Here is a 20,625-nt window from a genome sequence, read left to right on the forward strand (position 1 = left end):
TGAGGTCACTACAAAGCACCTTTCAAACATAGCTTTTGTGTACAGTTTCTTGAAGTTGGAAATAACCTGCTGGTCCATGGGCTGCAGGAGAGGAGTGGTATTAGGAGGAAAAATCTTCACCTTAATGAAGCTCATGCCCCTAGAAAGTCGCTCTGCCAAGTCTGAAGGATGACCAGGAGCATTGTCTAATGCCAGGAGGCACTTAAGGTCTAATTTCTTTTCAATTAGGTAATTTTTCACATTGGGGGCAAATACATGGTGTAACCAGTCATAGAAAAAGTCCCTAGTGACCCATGCCTTACTGTTTGCCCTCCACAGCACACACAAATTAGCCTTGAGGACATCAACAGAGTAAGCCTGTCTTTCATAGGCTTATGTCCTGGGAGTGCCTTTTCCTCCTGAGTAATGTAGGTCCTGCTTAGCATTTTCTTCCAAAACAGGCCTGTTTCATCACAATTAAACACTTGTTCAGGTTTCAGTCCTTCACTGTCTATGTTCTCCTTGAATTCCTGCACTCTGAAGGAGGGGTGTTAATGTTGCAGTTTAAAAACTGTAGTGTAAAGCACCCTTCTGGCAAGACAGTGATGGAGTGAATGATGGTGAAAGTTTTTCTTTTTCGGGCCACCCTGCCTTGGTGGGAATCGGCCAGTGTGATAATAAAAAAAAATATTTTTCTGTAATAAAGTTGGTAGAATTACCGATAATATGTAAAGTAAAAGGACACAAGTGCAACTAATGTGACATTTATTGTGGCAGTGTTTCGCTCTCCAGGAGCTTTATCAAGCCATTACAAACAATACATGGACACAGAGGGTATATAAAGGCTCAGAGTGAGGTGCAATACTAGTGAGGTAACATTTCGATGTTCACTAGTGGTAGTAGTAGTAGTAGTAGTAGTAGTAGTAGTAGTAGTGGTAGTGACAAAAGTAATACAATATGATAGAGCAATTAATTCGTACACGAGTAAAAGGATGTAAAAGCTATTACTTGGGTAACAAAAATATATTGGACAAATATAGACTGGAAAGAGGCAGCTTGTTTCAGTGTTCACTCTCTGTAATGTGCTATGTGTAGTGTAACAGGAGAGACTATGTGATGGCAGGGTTTACTGTTTTCAGGAGGATTCTTGCTAAGACTTCGGAGATGGTGAAGTTGCCGTTGTTTTGTTTAATTGTATTCGAAACAGCGATCAGTGCTGATTCGAGGTACTTGCGTCTGCGGAAATTAGTTTCTTTGATCACTAATTGGGCGTCTCTGAATTTCATGAGATGATTGGTGGAATTTCGGTGTTGTACACAGGCGTTGTTCAAGTTATCGTTCCTACATGCGTAAATGTGTTCATTGAGGCGGGTGTCGAGGTTTCTTGCTGTTTCACCTACGTAAATCTTGTCACAGCCTCCACAGGGTATAGTGTAAACTCCTGCATTGACTGGTTCGTGGTGCTTGGATTGTGTCCTGGTTATATTCTTTATTGAAGTGCTAGAAGCGATGGTGACTCTGGTGTTAGCTTGTGAAAGTACTTTTGAGACGTTCAGTGCAACCTGACTGTTGGGAAGAATTATAACTTTGTTGGGAGTGGTGTTGATGCGTGGAGAATTAATGATCTGAAGAGCTCTTTTCTTGCAGTCTTTGATGAAAAAAGAAGGAAAATGTAACTCAGTGAATGTTTGGTGAATGTATGTACATTCCTCGTCAAGAAACTCTGGACTACAAATTCGGTATGCTCTTAGGAAAAACCCGATGATGATGCCTCTTTTGGTCTTGATATCTTGACTGGAATAGAAGTGTGTGAGATCATTTTTATTGGTGGATTTCCGATAAACTTGAAATCTTAGGTTGTTGTCTACAACTTGAAATCTTAGGTTGTTGTCTACAACAAGCTAAGATTTCAAGTTTATCGGAAACCCACCAATAAAAATGATCTCACACACTTCTATTCCAGTCAAGATACCAAAACCAAAAGAGGCATCATCATCGGGTTTTTCCTAAGAGCATACCGAATTTGTAGTCCTGAGTTTCTTGACGAGGAATGTACATACATTCACCAAACATTCACTGAGTTACATTTTTCCTTCTTTTTTCATCAAAGACTGCAAGAAAAGAGCTCTTCAGATCATTAATTCTCCACGCATCAACACCACTCCCAACAAAGTTATAATTCTTCCCAACAGTCAGGTTGCACTGAACGTCTCAAAAGTACTTTCACAAGCTAACACCAGAGTCACCATCGCTTCTAGCACTTCAATAAAGAATATAACCAGGACACAATCCAAGCACCACGAACCAGTCAATGCAGGAGTTTACACTATACCCTGTGGAGGCTGTGACAAGATTTACGTAGGTGAAACAGCAAGAAACCTCGACACCCGCCTCAATGAACACATTTACGCATGTAGGAACGATAACTTGAACAACGCCTGTGTACAACACCGAAATTCCACCAATCATCTCATGAAATTCAGAGACGCCCAATTAGTGATCAAAGAAACTAATTTCCGCAGACGCAAGTGCCTCGAATCAGCACTGATCGCTGTTTCGAATACAATTAAACAAAACAACGGTAGCTTCACCATCTCCGAAGTCTTAGCAAGAATCCTCCTGAAAACAGTAAACCCTGCCATCACATAGTCTCTCCTGTTATACTACACATAGCACATTACAGAGAGTGAACACTGAAACAAGCTGCCTCTTTCCAGTCTATATTTGTCCAACCTATTTTTATGTTACCCAAGTAATAGCTTTTATATCCTTTTGCTCGTGTACGAATTAATTGCTCTATCATATTGTATTACTTTTGTCACTACCACTACTACTACTACTACTACTACTACTACTACCACTAGTGAACATCGAAATGTTACCTCACTAGTATTGCACCTCACTCTGAGCCTTTATATACCCTCTGTGTCCATATATTGTTTGTAATGGCTTGATAAAGCTCCTGGAGAGCGAAACGTTGCCACAATAAATGTCACATTAGTTGCACTTGTGTCCTTTTACTTTACACATATTTTTCTGCCGCTTTGTGGTCCGAACTGGCAGCCTCACCCTGCCTTATCACACTATGAATGCCACTACGCTTCTTAAATCTCTCAAACCAACCTTTGCTGGCCTTAAATTCACTCACATCACCACTAGTTGCTGGCATTTTTTTTAATTAAATCTTCATGCAACTTCCTAGCCTTTTCACATATGATCGCTTGAGAGATGCTATCTCCTGCTATCTGTTTTTCATTTATCCACACCAATAAGAGTCTCTCAACATCTTCTATGACTTGCAATCTGTTTTGAAAACATAGTTGCACCTTTGGCAAGAACAGCTTCCTTGATTGCCGTTTTCTTGCCCACAATAGTAGAGATGGTTGATTGGGGTTTGGTATACAATCTGACCAGCTCGGAGACACGCACTCCACTTTCATACTTAGCAATGATCTCTTTCTTCATCTCCATAGTAATTCTCACCCTTTTTGCTGTAGGGTTGGCACTAGAAGCTTCCTTGGGGCCCATGGTGACTTATTTTGCAGGTGCAGTCACTGCAAAGGCTGTGATAATATGAAATGTTCCAATTGTATGTTTGGAAGTGACCATGGTGGCTGGCTGGCTTGTAAACACTAGCACCCATGGGACAAGTGAGGCGTGCTCAGGCCAAAGTGGATGCGTCTCGAACGGAACGAACAGCGTTGGTCAGGTTTTTTAGCGCTAGTTGAGGCAAAATTTTTGCGTTAAAATGTATCGCTAGTCGAATTTATCATTAATCGATGCCATCGTTGGTCGAGGGTCCACTGTGTATGTATATAAGCATGTGCGTGTCTGTTAAGTGTGAACTAAGTGTAAGTAGGAGTAGCAAGATGTCCCTGATGTCTAGTGTGTTTATGAGACAGAAAAAGAAACCAGCAATCCTACCATCATGCAAAACAGTTACAGGTTTCTGTTTCACAGTCATCTGGCAGGACGGTAGTACTTCCCTGGGTGGTTGCTGTCTACCAACCTACTACCTACAGTAAATAGATCTCATATTTACATAAATTTTTATTCTGTGAGTGAATGTATCATGTTTATATACTATGTAGCATGTTTCTTATATAATTTTGAGGAAAATATCATAGATGGACTAATGAAAATATGTATATTAATGTACAATAAGACATTTAACCCTTTGACTGTTTCAGTCGTATATGTACATCTTGCTAGCCACCAGTGTTCGCATCGCTATTGGGCCGTGCGGACGTGCTGCGCAGTAGCTCCTGATTGAGTTGGCATTTGCGCAGTGTTGACGTGTACTTGGCTCTGTGAAGACCTGTTTGCGCGCTCTCTAGAATTGAAGCAAGATGCCCTCCATCGAGCAACTTTACCAACAGCTTAAGGAAGAATTGAGGTTGGCGAATTTGGAAATTCGGCAATTGACCGAGGAAAACAAGAAGATTCGTAGTAGTCCTCCTGTTTTGAGTCCTCAGGTCAAGAAGGGAAACTGGTCAATGGCTGGACAGCAGGGAAAGAAGTTGACGATCAAGAAGACGAATGGAAAGGTAGAAACGATGAAGAAGAAAGAGACTGCCGTGGAAACTGTTGTGGAAACATCCAATACATTCTCAGTGCTACCCGATGAATGTGAGTTGACTACTGGGAACGACACGACGAAAGACATTAAGGAAGGTAAGAATATTGTTGTTGTCGGGGATAGCCAAGTTAGGTATATGGATAGGGCGTTCTGCTTGAAGGACAGGAGTAGGAGACAGAGAGTTTGCTTTCCTGGGGCTGGGATGGAGGATATTGTTAGCCGTCTGGATGACATCATGAGAGGTAATGGGAGCAATCCTATTATCTGTCTCAGTGCTGGAGGCAACGATGTTGGCAGACGTAGGAGTGAGGACCTGATTAGCAGGTATAGGTCAGCAATAGAAATAATTAGAAGTAAGGGTGGGAACCCTCTCATATGTGGTATTTTGCCAAGGAGGGGAGTTGGAAGTGAATGGTTGTCCAGGGCAATTGGTGTCAATTGCTGGCTGGACAAATACTGTAAGGAAAATGCGGTAACATTCATTGACAACTGGGACCTCTTCTATGGCAGAAATGACATGTATGCTAGGGATGGGGTTCACTTATCTAGGTGTGGGGTGGGAGCACTGGCAACTGCAGTGGAGGGAGCAGTTAGGACTTTAAACTAGGAATAGTTAGTGGTATGGGTTTTGGCAGGAAAACAGTGAAGTCCCAGTGTAGTAATATTACGAGTTCTAGGGGAACTAGTAATAATAAGAACGAGATAGATATTGAAAAGCCAGGGACCTTGGGTGATAAGGACAGTAATAGGTTTAGTAGAAAAATAGAAATGAGCAGGAAGGGTAAAGAGAAAGGAGAGTCTTTCAATGTTTATTATGCTAATTGCCGTAGTGCTAGGAATAAGATGGACGAGTTGAGATTAGTTGCTAGTGTAGGTAACATTGATGTATTTGCCTTAACTGAGACGTGGTTTAATTCAAAAAGTCGGGACATGCCTGCGGAATGTCATATTCAGGGTTTTAAATTGTTCCAAGAAGATAGAAGTATTGGGAGGGGGGGTGGGGTGGCATTGTATGTCCGAGATCGCTTGAACTGTTGCATAAAAACGGGTATTAAGTCTGAAGTAACACATACAGAGTCTGTTTGGATAGAATTTTCAGAGGGGCATGAAAAACTGATTTTAGGAGTGATATACCGTCCCCCTAACTTAGATAGGGACCAAGGGAAACTACTATGGGAGGAAATTGTTAAGGCCACAAGGCACGATAATGTAGTAATTCTAGGAGACTTTAACTTTAGTCATGTTGATTGGAATTTCTTGACTGGGAATTTAGAATCGTACGACTTCTTAGAAGTATTTCAGGATTGTTTTTTGAAGCAGTTTGTGACAGAACCTACAAGGGGAAATAACCTGCTTGACTTAGTTATGGCAAACAATGAATCCCTTGTTAATAATTTAGAAATTTCAGAAGAACTGGGTGCTAGCGACCACAAATCAATTACATTTAGCATTGAATGGAAGTACGATAGTAGCGATAACTCAGTAACAGTCCCAGATTTTCGCTTAGCAGATTACGATGGGCTTAGAGAACACTTATCATCTGTTGACTGGGGTAACGAAGAGAGCTATCAATATGACAGTTTTCTGAACACTATACATGCTGCTCAAAGAGCGTTTATCCCATATAAAGAAATTAGATCAAATAGAAATGACCCAAAATGGATGAATAATAGGCTCAAATATCTACTAGGGCATAAGAAAGGAATTTATAGGCGTATCAAAAGAGGTGAGGGTCATCTTATGAATCAGTATATTGACATTAAGAGGGACATTAAAAAGGGGATAAGAAAAGCTAAAAGGGACTATGAAATTAAAGTTGCTAGGGATTCTAAAACTAACCCAAAAAGTTTTTTCCAGGTCTATAGAACAAAAGTTAGAGATAAGATAGGTCCCCTTAAAAATAACTATGGACACCTTACTGACAATGAGAATGAAATGTGCTTGATTTTAAATAATTATTTTCTCTCAGTTTTTACACAGGAAGACACTAACAATATTCCAGTAATTAATTTTTACAGTGGGCTAGAAGAAGATAAATTATGTAACATCACAGTCACTAGTGAGATGGTTGTGAGGCAGATAGACAGACTGAAGCAAAATAAGTCGCCGGGTCCTGATGAGGTTTTTTCAAGGGTTCTTAAGGAATGCAAAATGGAACTCTGTGAACCATTAACTATTATTTTTAATTTATCTCTTCAAACAGGTGTAGTGTCTGATATGTGGAAGATGGCTAATGTAACTCCTATTTTTAAAACAGGGGACAAGTCGTTACCGTCAAATTACCGCCCAATAAGCCTGACCTCAATTGTAGGCAAATTACTAGAGTCAATTATAGCTGAGATTATAAGAAGCCATCTCGATAAGCATAGCTTGATTAATGATACTCAGCATGGATTCACAAGAGGCCGGTCTTGTCTAACTAATTTATTAACTTTCTTCAGTAAAGCTTTTGAGGCTGTTGACCACAATAAAGAATTTGATATTATTTACTTAGATTTTAGTAAGGCTTTTGATAGAGTTCCGCACCATAGACTGTTAAAGAAAGTGGCAGCTCATGGCATTGGGGGAAAAGTGCTCTCGTGGATCGAGTCATGGCTCACTGACAGGAAGCAGAGAGTGTCCATAAATGGGGTTAAATCCGAGTGGGGATCTGTAACAAGTGGCGTTCCACAGGGATCAGTCTTGGGCCCGTTGTTGTTTATAATATATATCAATGATCTTGATGAGGGAATTACTAGTGATATGAGCAAATTCGCCGATGACACAAAGATAGGTAGGATAATTGATTCAAACGTAGATGTTAGGGAACTTCAGGAGGATTTAAACAAACTCTATTCTTTGTCAGAAAAGTGGCAGATGCAGTTCAATGTAGATAAATGCAAGGTTCTGAAGCTTGGGAGTGCCCATAACCCTAGTACTTATAAATTAAATGATGTAGAACTTAGCCATACAGATTGCGAAAAGGACTTGGGGGTTATGGTGAGCAGCAACCTTAAACCAAGACAGCAATGCCTAAGCGTACGTAATAAGGCAAATAGATTACTGGGATTTATATCAAGAAGTGTAAGCAACAGAAGTCCAGAGGTCATACTGCAGCTTTATACATCATTAGTAAGGCCTCACCTTGATTATGCAGCTCAGTTCTGGTCTCCGTATTACAAAATGGACATAAATTCGTTAGAAAACATTCAGCGTAGGATGACTAAATTAATACATAGCATCAGAAATCTTTCTTATGAAGAAAGATTGAAGACTCTTAAGTTACATTCACTTGTTAGACGAAGAATGAGGGGAGACCTGATCGAAGTGTATAAGTGGAAGATAGGTATTAATAAAGGGGATATTAATAAGGTCTTGAGGATGTCTCTCCAAGAGAGAACGCGCAGTAATGGATTTAAATTAGATAAGTTTAGATTTAGAAAGGACATCGGAAAGTATTGGTTTGGAAATAGGGTAGTTGATGAGTGGAACAGTCTACCTAGTTGGGTTATTGAGGCTGGGACTTTGGGTAGTTTCAAGGGAAGTGTCCTTGGCCCTCTTCTCTTTCTCCTATACATAAATGACCTACCAAATGCTTCGCAATTACTCAAACCCACACTATTTGCAGATGACACTACATACGTCTTCTCCCACCTGAGCCCAGTCACGCTAGCCAATACTGTAAATACAGAATTACAGAAAATATCTACCTGGATGAGGACTAACAAACTTACACTAAACATTGACAAAACCTACTTCATTCAGTTTGGTAACAGAGCTACAGATGTCCCTCTTAACATAATGATAAACGGATCACCTATCACAAAGCTAACAGAGGGAAAATTCTTAGGAATCCACCTTGATAATAGACTCAAATTTCATACACATATACAACAAATTTCTAAGAAAATTTCCAAGACTGTAGGCATACTATCGAAGATACGGTACTATGCTCCACAGTCAGCCCTCCTGGCCCTATATCACTCTCTTATTTACCCCTATCTCACCTATGGAATTTGTGCATGGGGCTCAACAACAAGTAACCATCTCAGACCACTAATTACCCAACAAAAGGCTGCAGTTAGAATGATAACAAATTCTCACTATAGGCAGCACACTCCACCAATATTCAATACACTAAACCTATTCACCATACAAAACATTCATACTTATTACTGCACCTATTACATACATAGAACACTTAACTCTGATATTAACCCTCCCCTCAAACATCTCCTTGCCAACCTCAACAGAACACATGACCATAACACAAGGCACAGATCACTCTTTGATGTTCCTCGTGTCCATCTCACACTATGCAAAAACTCAATGCACATAAAAGGCCCTAAAATCTGGAACTCATTACCTGTAAATATAAAAGAAACACTACCTGTTTATAAATTCAAGTCTCTTCTCAAAGATCACTTACTCACCCAAAACCAAATAAATACTGAATAACTGAACCTTATAAATTGTATATCTTAAATATTTCTCACAATTATATCACATAAATGTTAAACCTAAAACCCAATCTAACTTTATTATTTTTTAAATACACTACCTAACAGAATACTCCATTCTACTGAATGTATAACAATGCATACAACCATATGACCTGTCTTTGTAATACTCACTTGTGCTTTATAGTAATCTGTTTACATTAAAGTTTTATCACCGATGTCATCATTGCTTAGTTCATCTTAAGTTAATTTTAAGCCAGCCCGTAATGCTATGCATAGTATAAGTGGCTTTGGCATACTGCTCTTTTCTGTATTTTTTGTACCTCTGTATGTGTGCACAAATTTTTAAATAAATAAAATAAATAAATAAATAAATAAATCTAGGTTGGATAAGTACATGAGTGGGAGGGGTTGGATTTGAGTGGGACTTTCACATCAGAGCTTATTTCTTGGGTGGCATTGAAAATTGGGTTGGGCAAATGTTTTGTTAGTGCTACAGATGTCCCTCTTAACATAATGATAAACGGATCACCTATCACAAAGCTAACAGAGGGAAAATTCTTAGGAATCCACCTTGATAATAGACTCAAATTTCATACACATATACAACAAATTTCAAAGAAAATTTCCAAGACTGTAGGCATACTATCGAAGATACGGTACTATGCTCCACAGTCAGCCCTCCTGGCCCTATATCACTCTCTTATTTACCCCTATCTCACCTATGGAATTTGTGCATGGGGCTCAACAACAAGTAACCATCTCAGACCACTAATTACCCAACAAAAGGCTGCAGTTAGAATGATAACAAATTCTCACTATAGGCAGCACACTCCACCAATATTCAATACAGTAAACCTCCTCACCATACAAAACATCCATACTTACTACTGCACCTATTACATACATAGAACACTTAACTCTGATATTAACCCTCCCCTCAAACATCTTGCCAACCTCAACAGAACACATGACCATAACACAAGGCACAGATCACTCTTTGATGTTCCTCGTGTCCATCTCACACTATGTAAAAACTCAATGCACATAAAAGGCCCTAAAATCTGGAATTCATTACCTGTAAATATAAAAGAAACACTACCTGTTTATAAATTCAAGTCTCTTCTCAAAGATCACTTACTCACCCAAAACCAAATAAATACTGAATAACTGAACCTTATAAATTGTATATCTTAAATGTTTCTCACAATTATATCACATAAATGTTAAACCTAAAACCCAATCTAACTTTATTATTTTTTAAATACACTACCTAACAGAATACTCCATTCTACTGAATGTACAACAATGCATACAACCATATGACCTGTCTTTGTAGTACTCACTTGTGCTTTATAGTAACCTGTTTACATTAATGTTTTATCACTGATTTCATCATTGCTTAGTTAATCTTAAGTTAATTTTAAGCTAGCCCGTAATGCTATGCATAGTATAAGTGGCTTTGGCATACTGCTCTTACCAGTATTTGTTGTACCTCTGTATGTGTGCTCAAATTTTTAAATAAATAAATAAATAAATAAATAAATAAATTGTAAAGGACCTGCCTAGTATGGGCCAGCAGGCCTCCTGCAGTGTTCCTCCTTTCTTATGTTCTTATGTTCTTATATATACTCGTAAATTCTAGCGGCTTCAAATCAAGCAGGAGAAAGCTGGTAGGCCCACATGTGAGAGAATGGGTTTGTGTGGTCAGTGTGCACCATATAAAAAAAATCCTGCAGCACGCAGTGCATAATGAGAGAAAAAACTCCGACCGTTTTTTTTAATTAAAATGCCGACTTTGTGGTGTATTTTTGTATAGTATTTATGGTTGTATTCTCGTTTTCTTGGTCTCATTTGATAGAATGGAAAACATATTATAGAAATAGAGGTGGTTTTGATTGGTTTTACTATGAAAAGAACCTTGAAATGGAGCTCAAAGTAGGGGAAATGTTTGATTTTTGCCGATGTTCAAAAGTAAACAAATGGTGCCATTTCCCAATAAATGTCCAAGTAGCTATTCTAATTTGCAGTCTTGAATGGGTTGACATTATTTGTACATTTATTACAATATTGCAGTAGTCTGTATAACAGTAAATTTTCTATTTTTTGTTTGTATAAAAATTCAAAACAGAAAGCAAGAGTAATATCAGAGGGGCCTGGAGAGATGACTGACGAACAAAGAACATGTTATTTTAGAGCCAGGAATGTCTGCATTGTTCATTCTGGATGTCATTTTGAAATTTTCAATTTTTTTTTTTTAATTTTCCTGAAATTGGCCAAAAGGGCTCAAAGTGGGCAAAATTGCCGTTTTGTAAATATTGCCGAGGTCGCTAACTTCGCGAGAGCGTAATTCTGTTAGTTTTCCATCAAATTTCATTCTTTTGGTGTCATTACAATCGGGAAAAGATTCTCTATCATTTCGTAAGAAAAAATAATTTTTTTTTTTGGAAATTTTGCGACACCAGGACATACCTCAGGATTGGGTGTTGTGACAGTCAAGGGGTTAGTGTGCCAAAGAGTGATGATTATTATGTACTATTGGCGTCATGAGTAGGGAGATTCTTAGTGATTTTAATGTGTACCTGCACACCAGCACAGTGTGTATGTATATTTAGTTACAGGTTAACATAAGTATAATTATCAGAGTACATATAAAATACATAATAACTGCAAAACACTTGAAATTTTGGAAAGTTTCCAGACATAATAGATGTCACGGAGAACGTAAACAAACCAGGTGGGGTGCACTGTATTTGAAAGACCACTTAGCGTATAGCAAGTTTTGGTCATAATTTGACATTGCCATATTAGCGGAATGCTGTAAGGCGAAATGCCATAAAGTGGGGCCCTACTGTGTACTGTTACACATGCAAATTAAAAATTAGTTAAGTTAAAAGCAATACAGCAGCATTAGAACTGTACTGATTATTTTATTTTGGAATAAATGTGCAGAGTATTTTGGGAATACATTAGCAATGAATGTTTCTTTTATTCTCAGATTGACAACTCGGGGAGTGTCTTAGAAAAAATAGCAGGTCTTTATGCCGAACGACTGATGAGCGACATTGTGCTGGTTGTTGGTCAGCGTGAATTTCCTGCCCATCGTCTTATTCTCTGTGCTTCATCCGATGTCTTCCAGGTATGATATTTTTTAGTACAGCTTCTCCTCAGCGACGTACTCGTTTACCAATGATTCAGACTTATGGCGGGCTCTCTAACCAGTTTGCATACGTAAATAATGTATATTAGAGATGTTTATTACAATATACAGTGCTCTACTGTATAAACCTTTAAAAATATACCAGAAATGTTATAAATGGTGCAAAGGTGACATTAAAACAAGGGTGTCCTGTAGCTCCATTGCTAGTGCACTCAGCTCACACATTGAGGTCCGGGGTTTGAATCTCCTCCAGTACAGCTGAAAAACATTAGGGACGTGTTTCCATAAGACACCTGCTGTCCCTGTCCCTGTTCACCCATCAGTGTAAAATGGGTACCTGGGTGTTAGTTGACTGGTGTGGGTCGCATCCTGGGACAAAACTGACCTAATTTGCCTGAAATGCTCAGTGTAACAAGCGGCTTTCTATATAGTAGTACAGTGGACCCCCGCTTAACTATCATCTCCTAATGCGACCAATTATGTGAGTGTATTTATGTAAGTGCATTTGTACGTGTATGTTTGGGGGTCTGAAATGGACTAATCTACTTCACAATATTCCTTATGGGAACAAATTCGGTCAGTACTGGCACCTGAACATACTTCTGGAATGAAAAAATATCGTTAAAAGGGGTCCACTGTATATCATTGATGTCAGCTAGGCCTGTATACCTTGTACATGTAGTAAATAAAGATATTATATTACAGTGGACCCCTGAGTTTCGTGATTAATCCGTTCCAGAGAGCCTGCTGAAAGTCTAAATTCACGAAACTCGAAACCAGTTTCCCCATAAGAAATAATGGAAATAAAATTAATCCATTCCAGACACCCAAAAATATTAACCCTTTGACTGTCGAGGTAGTATATATACATCTTACGAGGTACCGTGTTTGACGTATATATACTCATAAATTCTAGCGGCTTCAAATCAAGCAGGGGAAAGCTGGTAGGCCCACATGTGAGAGAATAGGTCTGTGTGGTCAGTGTGCACCATATAAAAAAAAATCCTGGAGCATGCAGTGCATAATGAGAAAAAAAAACTGACAGTTTTTTTAATTAAAATGCCGAATTTGTGGTCTGTTTTCGTATAGTATTTATGGTTGTATTCTCATTTTCTTGGTCTCATTTGATAGAATGGGAAACATATTATAGAAATAGAGGTGATTTTGATTGATTTTACTATAAAAATAACCTGGAAATGGAGCTCAAAGTAGGGGAAATGTTTAATTTTTGCCGATGTTCAAAAGTAAACAAATGATGTCATTGTCCAATAAATGTCCAACTAGCCATTCTGATATGCAGCTATGAATGGGTTGATGTTATTTATACAATTATTACAATATTGCAGCGGTCTGCATAACATTAAATCTTCTATTTTTTGTTTGAATAAAAATTCAAAATAGAAAGCAAGAGTAATATCAGAGGGGCTTGGAGACGTGACTGATGAACAAAGAAAATGTCATTTTAGAGCCAGGAATGTCTGCATTGTTCATTCTGGACCTTATTTTGAAATTGTCACATTTTTTAATTTTTGTGAAATTGGCCAAATTGCAAATTTCTCACCACATTATTGGGTAGTTGAAATCGGTAAATGGACAGTTTCTTGTACTCAATCGATAGAAAAAGTGGATTTCTAGAAAAATAGTTATGAGTTTGGTCGACTGGCACAGTAGAATTAGCCGAAAATAGGGCTCAAAGTGGGCGAAATCGCTGATTTGTAAATATCGCCGAGGTCGCTAACTTCGTGAGAGCGTAATTCCGTCAGTTTTCCATCAAATTTCGTGTTTTTGGTGTCATTACAATCGGGAAAAGATTCTCTATCTTTTCGTAAGAAAAATAATTTTTTTTTTTTAAATTTTGCGACACCAGGAGACACTTCAGAATTGGGGGTTGCGACAGTCAATGGGTTAAAATAAAATATTTTTTCATATTTAATAAAGATTTATATACTGAAATCAATGAGAAATCAAGTACATACATATAAAAAGTAATAATAACATTACACTTACCTTTACTGAAGACTTCTGGGTGGATGGAAGACGGGAGGAGGGTATAGGAGGAAGGTGTACACTATTGTTTGGAAGGAGAATCTCCTTCCATTAGGACTTTAGGTAGCAAGTCCTTATCTGGGGTTACTTCCCTTCTTTTAATGCCACTGGGAACAACTTGAGAGTCACTGGACCCCTGTCGCACAAAATATCTGTCCAGAGAGGTCTTTTTCTGGCGTTTCTTTAAGATTTCCCTGAAGTGGGACACAACACTGTCATTGTACATGTTGCAGATATGGCTTGTTTCAGCTTGGTCAGGGTGATACTTTTCAACAAAACTTTGCAACTCATTCCACATTCCACACATGTCCTTAACCCTTTCAGGGTCCGTCCCGTAGATCTACGGCTTTACGTTCAGGGTCCAAACCGTTGATCTACGCCATGAGCTCAGTTCACTCTGATGAACTGTGAATGGTAAATTTGGGCCTAGATATGAGAGAGTACATCTATATGGTATGTGTGCACCACGTAAAACAAATCCTGCAGCACACTGTGTATAATGAGAGAAAAAAACAGATCGTGATTTTCGATTAAAACAACGAATTTGCAGTGTTTTTTCGTGTGTTTTTTATAGTTGTATTTGTGATTTCTTGGTGTAAATTGATAGAATGGAAGACATATTACAGAAATAGAGATGATTTTGATTGGTTTTAGCACAGGAAATGGCTTGAAACTGAGCTCAAATTAGCAGAAATGTTAAATTTTTGCCGATGTTCAAGAGTAAACAAACGACCTCACACATCTAATACACGCCAGCTGGTGGGTCTAATATACATTCACAAATGTGGTGATGATATTTATACAATTATTACAATATTGCATAACAGTAAATCTTTTATTTTTTTGGTGTGAATAAAAATTCATTATGTGAATAAAAAATCAAAATGGAATTTATTTGTAAAGCCTCAAAACATAACTAATGAATAGAAGAAATGTTAGTTTAGTGCCAGGAATACCTACATTGTTTATTCTGGACCCTATTTTGAAATTGGAATATTTTGAACTTTGTGTTAAATTGGCCAAATTACCAATTTCCGATCACTTTATTTTGTAGTTGAAACAGTTGACTTGGTGATTTCTTGTGCTCAGTAGATAGAAGAGAAGTAATACTAGTGAAATAGCTAAGAATTTGGTCGACTGGAATAATGTAATTGGCCTAAAATGGGAGTCAAAGTCGGCAAAATCGCCGATTCGTAAATATCGCTGACACATCAAAATTCGCGAGACCATAATTTTGTCAATTTTCCATCACATTTCATACTTTTTGTTTTATTACCTTCACAAAAAGATTCTTTATCATTTCATTAGAAAAAATAATAAATTTTTTTTTTTTGAAAATTCTTGGACACTGGGGCACCACTTCAGATTTTGGCCTTGGACCCTGAAAGGGTTAATCACTGATGAAGGAACCTCCTTCACTCTCTTTTCCTCCTCCTCTGAAGCAAGTTCCTCAGCTGTGGTCTGATGCTGTTCCAGTTGAAGCTCTTGCAGTTCGTCAGTGGTTAACTCTTCCCTGTGGTCCTCCACCAGCTCTTCCACATCCCCGTCACTCACCTACAACCCCATGGACTTGCCCAATGCCACAACACCTTCCACAACAGGCAGAGGGTTGGGAGGGACAGGGTCTGCCTCAAACCCTTCAAAATCCCTCTGGATCGTGTTCCTCACTTTATTTACCAAAGGGCTTGCACTAGCTTTCCTTGGGTCCCTGATGACTTATTTAGCAGTTGCAAGCACAAAATACAATGGATTATTATGAAATGTATTGTATGAACCCGTGGGGTGATGGTCACGTGTTGGTAAACAATGGCACACTGAGCGTAAATGGCATGGGAGACTGGCTTGGTGTGCACGGTGACAGGCGGACGGGTACTGGACAGTCGCCGAAACACGAGTCTAATCATGAAACTCGAGGCCAAATTTTGCCAAAAAAAAACTTGCCGAAGGTCAAATTTCACATATTATTATTAATATCAAAGATGGTTGACACAAACCCACTACCATAGTGGTATGCTCCTCACTTAGCTACGAATTTGTTTACCGATGTGGTCTTAGGAATGGAACTCCATCATTAATGAGGAGAGGCTGTATATGTTAGTGTATACTTGTTGTCTGTCATTTATATGCATTTATAAGTGGAGAAAATGGCCTTCCGCTTTTTAGCAATTTCCACTTCAAGGTGGTAGTCTGGAACCTAACCTGCTGTATAAGTGGGGCCCTACTGTATTTTAATTTGAATATTTCCCACCTCGGTGGGATACGGCCGGTGTGTTGAAAGAAAGAAAGATTTCCATGCAGAATGTCCCACACAAGCTTAGAATTATATTATGAGAATTTAAATAGACAGCAACCACCCAGGGAAGTACTACCGTCCTGCCAGATGACTGTGAAACAAAAACCTGTAACTGTTTTGCATGATGGTAGGATTGCTGGTTTCTTTTTCTGTCTCATAAACACGCTAAGATAACAGGGATATCTTGCTACTCCTACTTACACTTTGGTCACACTTCACAGACACGCACATGCATATATATATATACATACATCTAGGTTTTTCTCCTTTTTCTAAATAGCTCTTGTTCTTTTTTATTTCTTCTATTGTCCATGGGGAAGTGGAAAAGAATCTTTCCTCCGTAAGCCATGCGTGTCGTATGAGGCGACTAAAATGCCGGGAGCAATGGGCTAGTAACCCCTTCTCCTGTATACAATTACTAAAAAAGAGAAGAAGAAAAACTTTATAAAACTGGGTTGCTTAAATGTGCGTGGATGTAGTGCGGATGACAAGAAACAGATGATTGCTGATGTTATGAATGAAAAGAAGTTGGATGTCCTGGCCCTAAGCGAAACAAAGCTGAAGGGGGTAGGAGAGTTTCAGTGGGGGGAAATAAATGGGATTAAATCTGGAGTATCTGAGAGAGTTAGAGCAAAGGAAGGGGTAGCAGTAATGTTAAATGATCAGTTATGGAAGGAGAAAAGAGAATATGAATGTGTAAATTCAAGAATTATGTGGATTAAAGTAAAGGTTGGATGCGAGAAGTGGGTCATAATAAGCGTGTATGCACCTGGAGAAGAGAGGAATGCAGAGGAGAGAGAGAGATTTTGGGAGATGTTAAGTGAATGTATAGGAGCCTTTGAACCAAGTGAGAGAGTAATTGTGGTAGGGGACTTGAATGCTAAAGTAGGAGAAACTTTTAGAGAGGGTGTGGTAGGTAAGTTTGGGGTGCCAGGTGTAAATGATAATGGGAGCCCTTTGATTGAACTTTGTATAGAAAGGGGTTTAGTTATAGGTAATACATATTTTAAGAAAAAGAGGATAAATAAGTATACACGATATGATGTAGGGCGAAATGACAGTAGTTTGTTGGATTATGTATTGGTAGATAAAAGACTGTTGAGTAGACTTCAGGATGTACATGTTTATAGAGGGGCCACAGATATATCAGATCACTTTCTAGTTGTAGCTACACTGAGAGTAAAAGGTAGATGGGATACAAGGAGAATAGAAGCATCAGGGAAGAGAGAGGTGAAGGTTTATAAACTAAAAGAGGAGGCAGTTAGGGTAAGATATAAACAGCTATTGGAGGATAGATGGGCTAATGAGAGCATAGGCAATGGGGTCGAAGAGGTATGGGGTAGGTTTAAAAATGTAGTGTTAGAGTGTTCAGCAGAAGTTTGTGGTTACAGGAAAGTGGGTGCAGGAGGGAAGAGGAGCGATTGGTGGAATGATGATGTAAAGAGAGTAGTAAGGGAGAAAAAGTTAGCATATGAGAAGTTTTTACAAAGTAGAAGTGATGCAAGGAGGGAAGAGTATATGGAGAAAAAGAGAGAAGTTAAGAGAGTGGTGAAGCAATGTAAAAAGAGAGCAAATGAGAGAGTGGGTGAGATGTTATCAACAAATTTTGTTGAAAATAAGAAAAAGTTTTGGAGTGAGATTAACAAGTTAAGAAAGCCTAGAGAACAAATGGATTTGTCAGTTAAAAATAGGAGAGGAGAGTTATTAAATGGAGAGTTAGAGGTATTGGGAAGATGGAAGGAATATTTTGAGGAATTGTTAAATGTTGATGAAGATAGGGAAGCTGTGATTTCGTGTATAGGGCAAGGAGGAATAACATCTTGTAGGAGTGAGGAAGAGCCAGTTGTGAGTGTGGGGGAAGTTCGTGAGGCAGTAGGTAAAATGAAAGGGGGTAAGGCAGCCGGGATTGATGGGATAAAGATAGAAATGTTAAAAGCAGGTGGGGATATAGTTTTGGAGTGGTTGGTGCAATTATTTAATAAATGTATGGAAGAAGGTAAGGTACCTAGGGATTGGCAGAGAGCATGCATAGTTCCTTTGTATAAAGGCAAAGGGGATAAAAGAGAGTGCAAAAATTATAGGGGGATAAGTCTGTTGAGTGTACCTGGTAAAGTGTATGGTAGAGTTATAATTGAAAGAATTAAGAGTAAGACGGAGAATAGGATAGCAGATGAACAAGGAGGCTTTAGGAAAGGTAGGGGGTGTGTGGACCAGGTGTTTACAGTGAAACATATAAGTGAACAGTATTTAGATAAGGCTAAAGAGGTCTTTGTGGCATTTATGGATTTGGAAAAGGCGTATGACAGGGTGGATAGGGGGGCAATGTGGCAGATGTTGCAAGTGTATGGTGTAGGAGGTAGGTTACTGAAAGCAGTGAAGAGTTTTTACGAGGATAGTGAGGCTCAAGTTAGAGTATGTAGGAAAGAGGGAAATTTTTTCCCAGTAAAAGTAGGCCTTAGACAAGGATGTGTGATGTCACCGTGGTTGTTTAATATATTTATAGATGGGGTTGTAAGAGAAGTAAATGCGAGGGTCTTGGCAAGAGGCGTGGAGTTAAAAGATAAAGAATCACACACAAAGTGGGAGTTGTCACAGCTGCTCTTTGCTGATGACACTGTGCTCTTGGGAGATTCTGAAGAGAAGTTGCAGAGATTGGTGGATGAATTTGGTAGGGTGTGCAAAAGAAGAAAATTAAAGGTGAATACAGGAAAGAGTAAGGTTATGAGGATAACAAAAAGATCAGGTGATGAAAGATTGAATATCAGATTGGAGGGAGAGAGTATGGAGGAGGTGAACGTATTCAGATATTTGGGAGTGGACGTGTCAGCAGATGGGTCTATGAAAGATGAGGTGAATCATAGAATTGATGAGGGAAAAAGAGTGAGTGGTGCACTTAGGAGTCTGTGGAGACAAAGAACTTTGTCCTTGGAGGCAAAGAGGGGAATGTATGAGAGTATAGTTTTACCAACGCTCTTATATGGGTGTGAAGCGTGGGTGATGAATGTTGCAGCGAGGAGAAGGCTGGAGGCAGTGGAGATGTCATGTCTGAGGGCAATGTGTGGTGTGAATATAATGCAGAGAATTCGTAGTTTGGAAGTTAGGAGGAGGTGCGGGATTACCAAAACTGTTGTCCAGAGGGCTGAGGAAGGGTTGTTGAGGTGGTTCGGACATGTAGAGAGAATGGAGCGAAACAGAATGACTTCAAGAGTGTATCAGTCTGTAGTGGAAGGAAGGCGGGGTAGGGGTCGGCCTAGGAAGGGTTGGAGGGAGGGGGTAAAGGAGGTTTTGTGTGCGAGGGGCTTGGACTTCCAGCAGGCATGCGTGAGCGTGTTTGATAGGAGTGAATGGAGACAAATGGTTTTTAATACTTGACGTGCTGTTGGAGTGTGAGCAAAGTAACATTTATGAAGGGATTCAGGGAAACCGGCAGGCCGGACTTGAGTCCTGGAGATGGGAAGTACAGTGCCTGCACTCTGAAGGAGGGGTGTTAATGTTGCAGTTTAAAAACTGTAGTGTAAAGCACCCTTCTGGCAAGACAGTGATGGAGTGAATGATGGTGAAAGTTTTTCTTTTTCGGGCCACCCTGCCTTGGTGGGAATCGGCCGGTGTGATAATAAAAAAAAAAAAAAAAAATTAAATAATTAGGAATGTAAGATAAATAAAACATGTGTTGAGTAAAAAAAAACTGGAAGGGGAAGAAGACAGTGTTACTGTAATGGAAAAACTGAATAATGATTGATGTATGATCATGTAGAGGTGCCTCCCACCAGGGCCCCTCGGGTGGACCAGAGAAGAAAATTCATTCACTATCATTTTATGTTTGAGAAGATGTTATATATTAAAAACTTCTACTTTTGTTTTGACAGTAATACTAATATCTTCTAATAAGAGTTAAATAGTTGGGTATCACAGATGGTGATAGTGTTTCCTAATCATATCTATAGCACCTTTGTTTTTTTTTTTTTTTTTTTTTTTTTATCACACCGGCCGATTCCCACCAAGGCAGGGTGGCCCGAAAAAGAAAAACTTTCACCATCATTCACTCCATCACTGTCTTGCCAGAAGGGTGCTTTACACGACAGTTTTTAAACTGCAACGTTAACACCCCTCCTTCAGAGTGCAGGCACTG

General features: G+C 39.0%; 1 protein-coding gene across 4 annotated transcripts in view; it reads left to right on the top strand.

The window, feature by feature from the left end:
- Nucleotides 1-20,625, top strand: part of LOC128693198 (BTB/POZ domain-containing protein 17-like) — a 341,893-nt gene that overhangs the window by 150,600 nt on the left and 170,668 nt on the right. For all 4 annotated transcript variants that reach the window (XM_070089517.1, XM_070089518.1, XM_070089519.1 and 1 more), the window contains exon 3: nt 11,996-12,136. In XM_070089517.1, coding sequence (XP_069945618.1) covers nt 11,996-12,136 — 141 coding nt within the window. The remainder of the gene's footprint in view (nt 1-11,995; nt 12,137-20,625) is intronic.

The sequence above is a fragment of the Cherax quadricarinatus genome, chromosome 28, assembly GCF_038502225.1.
Source record: "Cherax quadricarinatus isolate ZL_2023a chromosome 28, ASM3850222v1, whole genome shotgun sequence".
NCBI classification, from domain to species: domain Eukaryota; kingdom Metazoa; phylum Arthropoda; class Malacostraca; order Decapoda; family Parastacidae; genus Cherax; species Cherax quadricarinatus.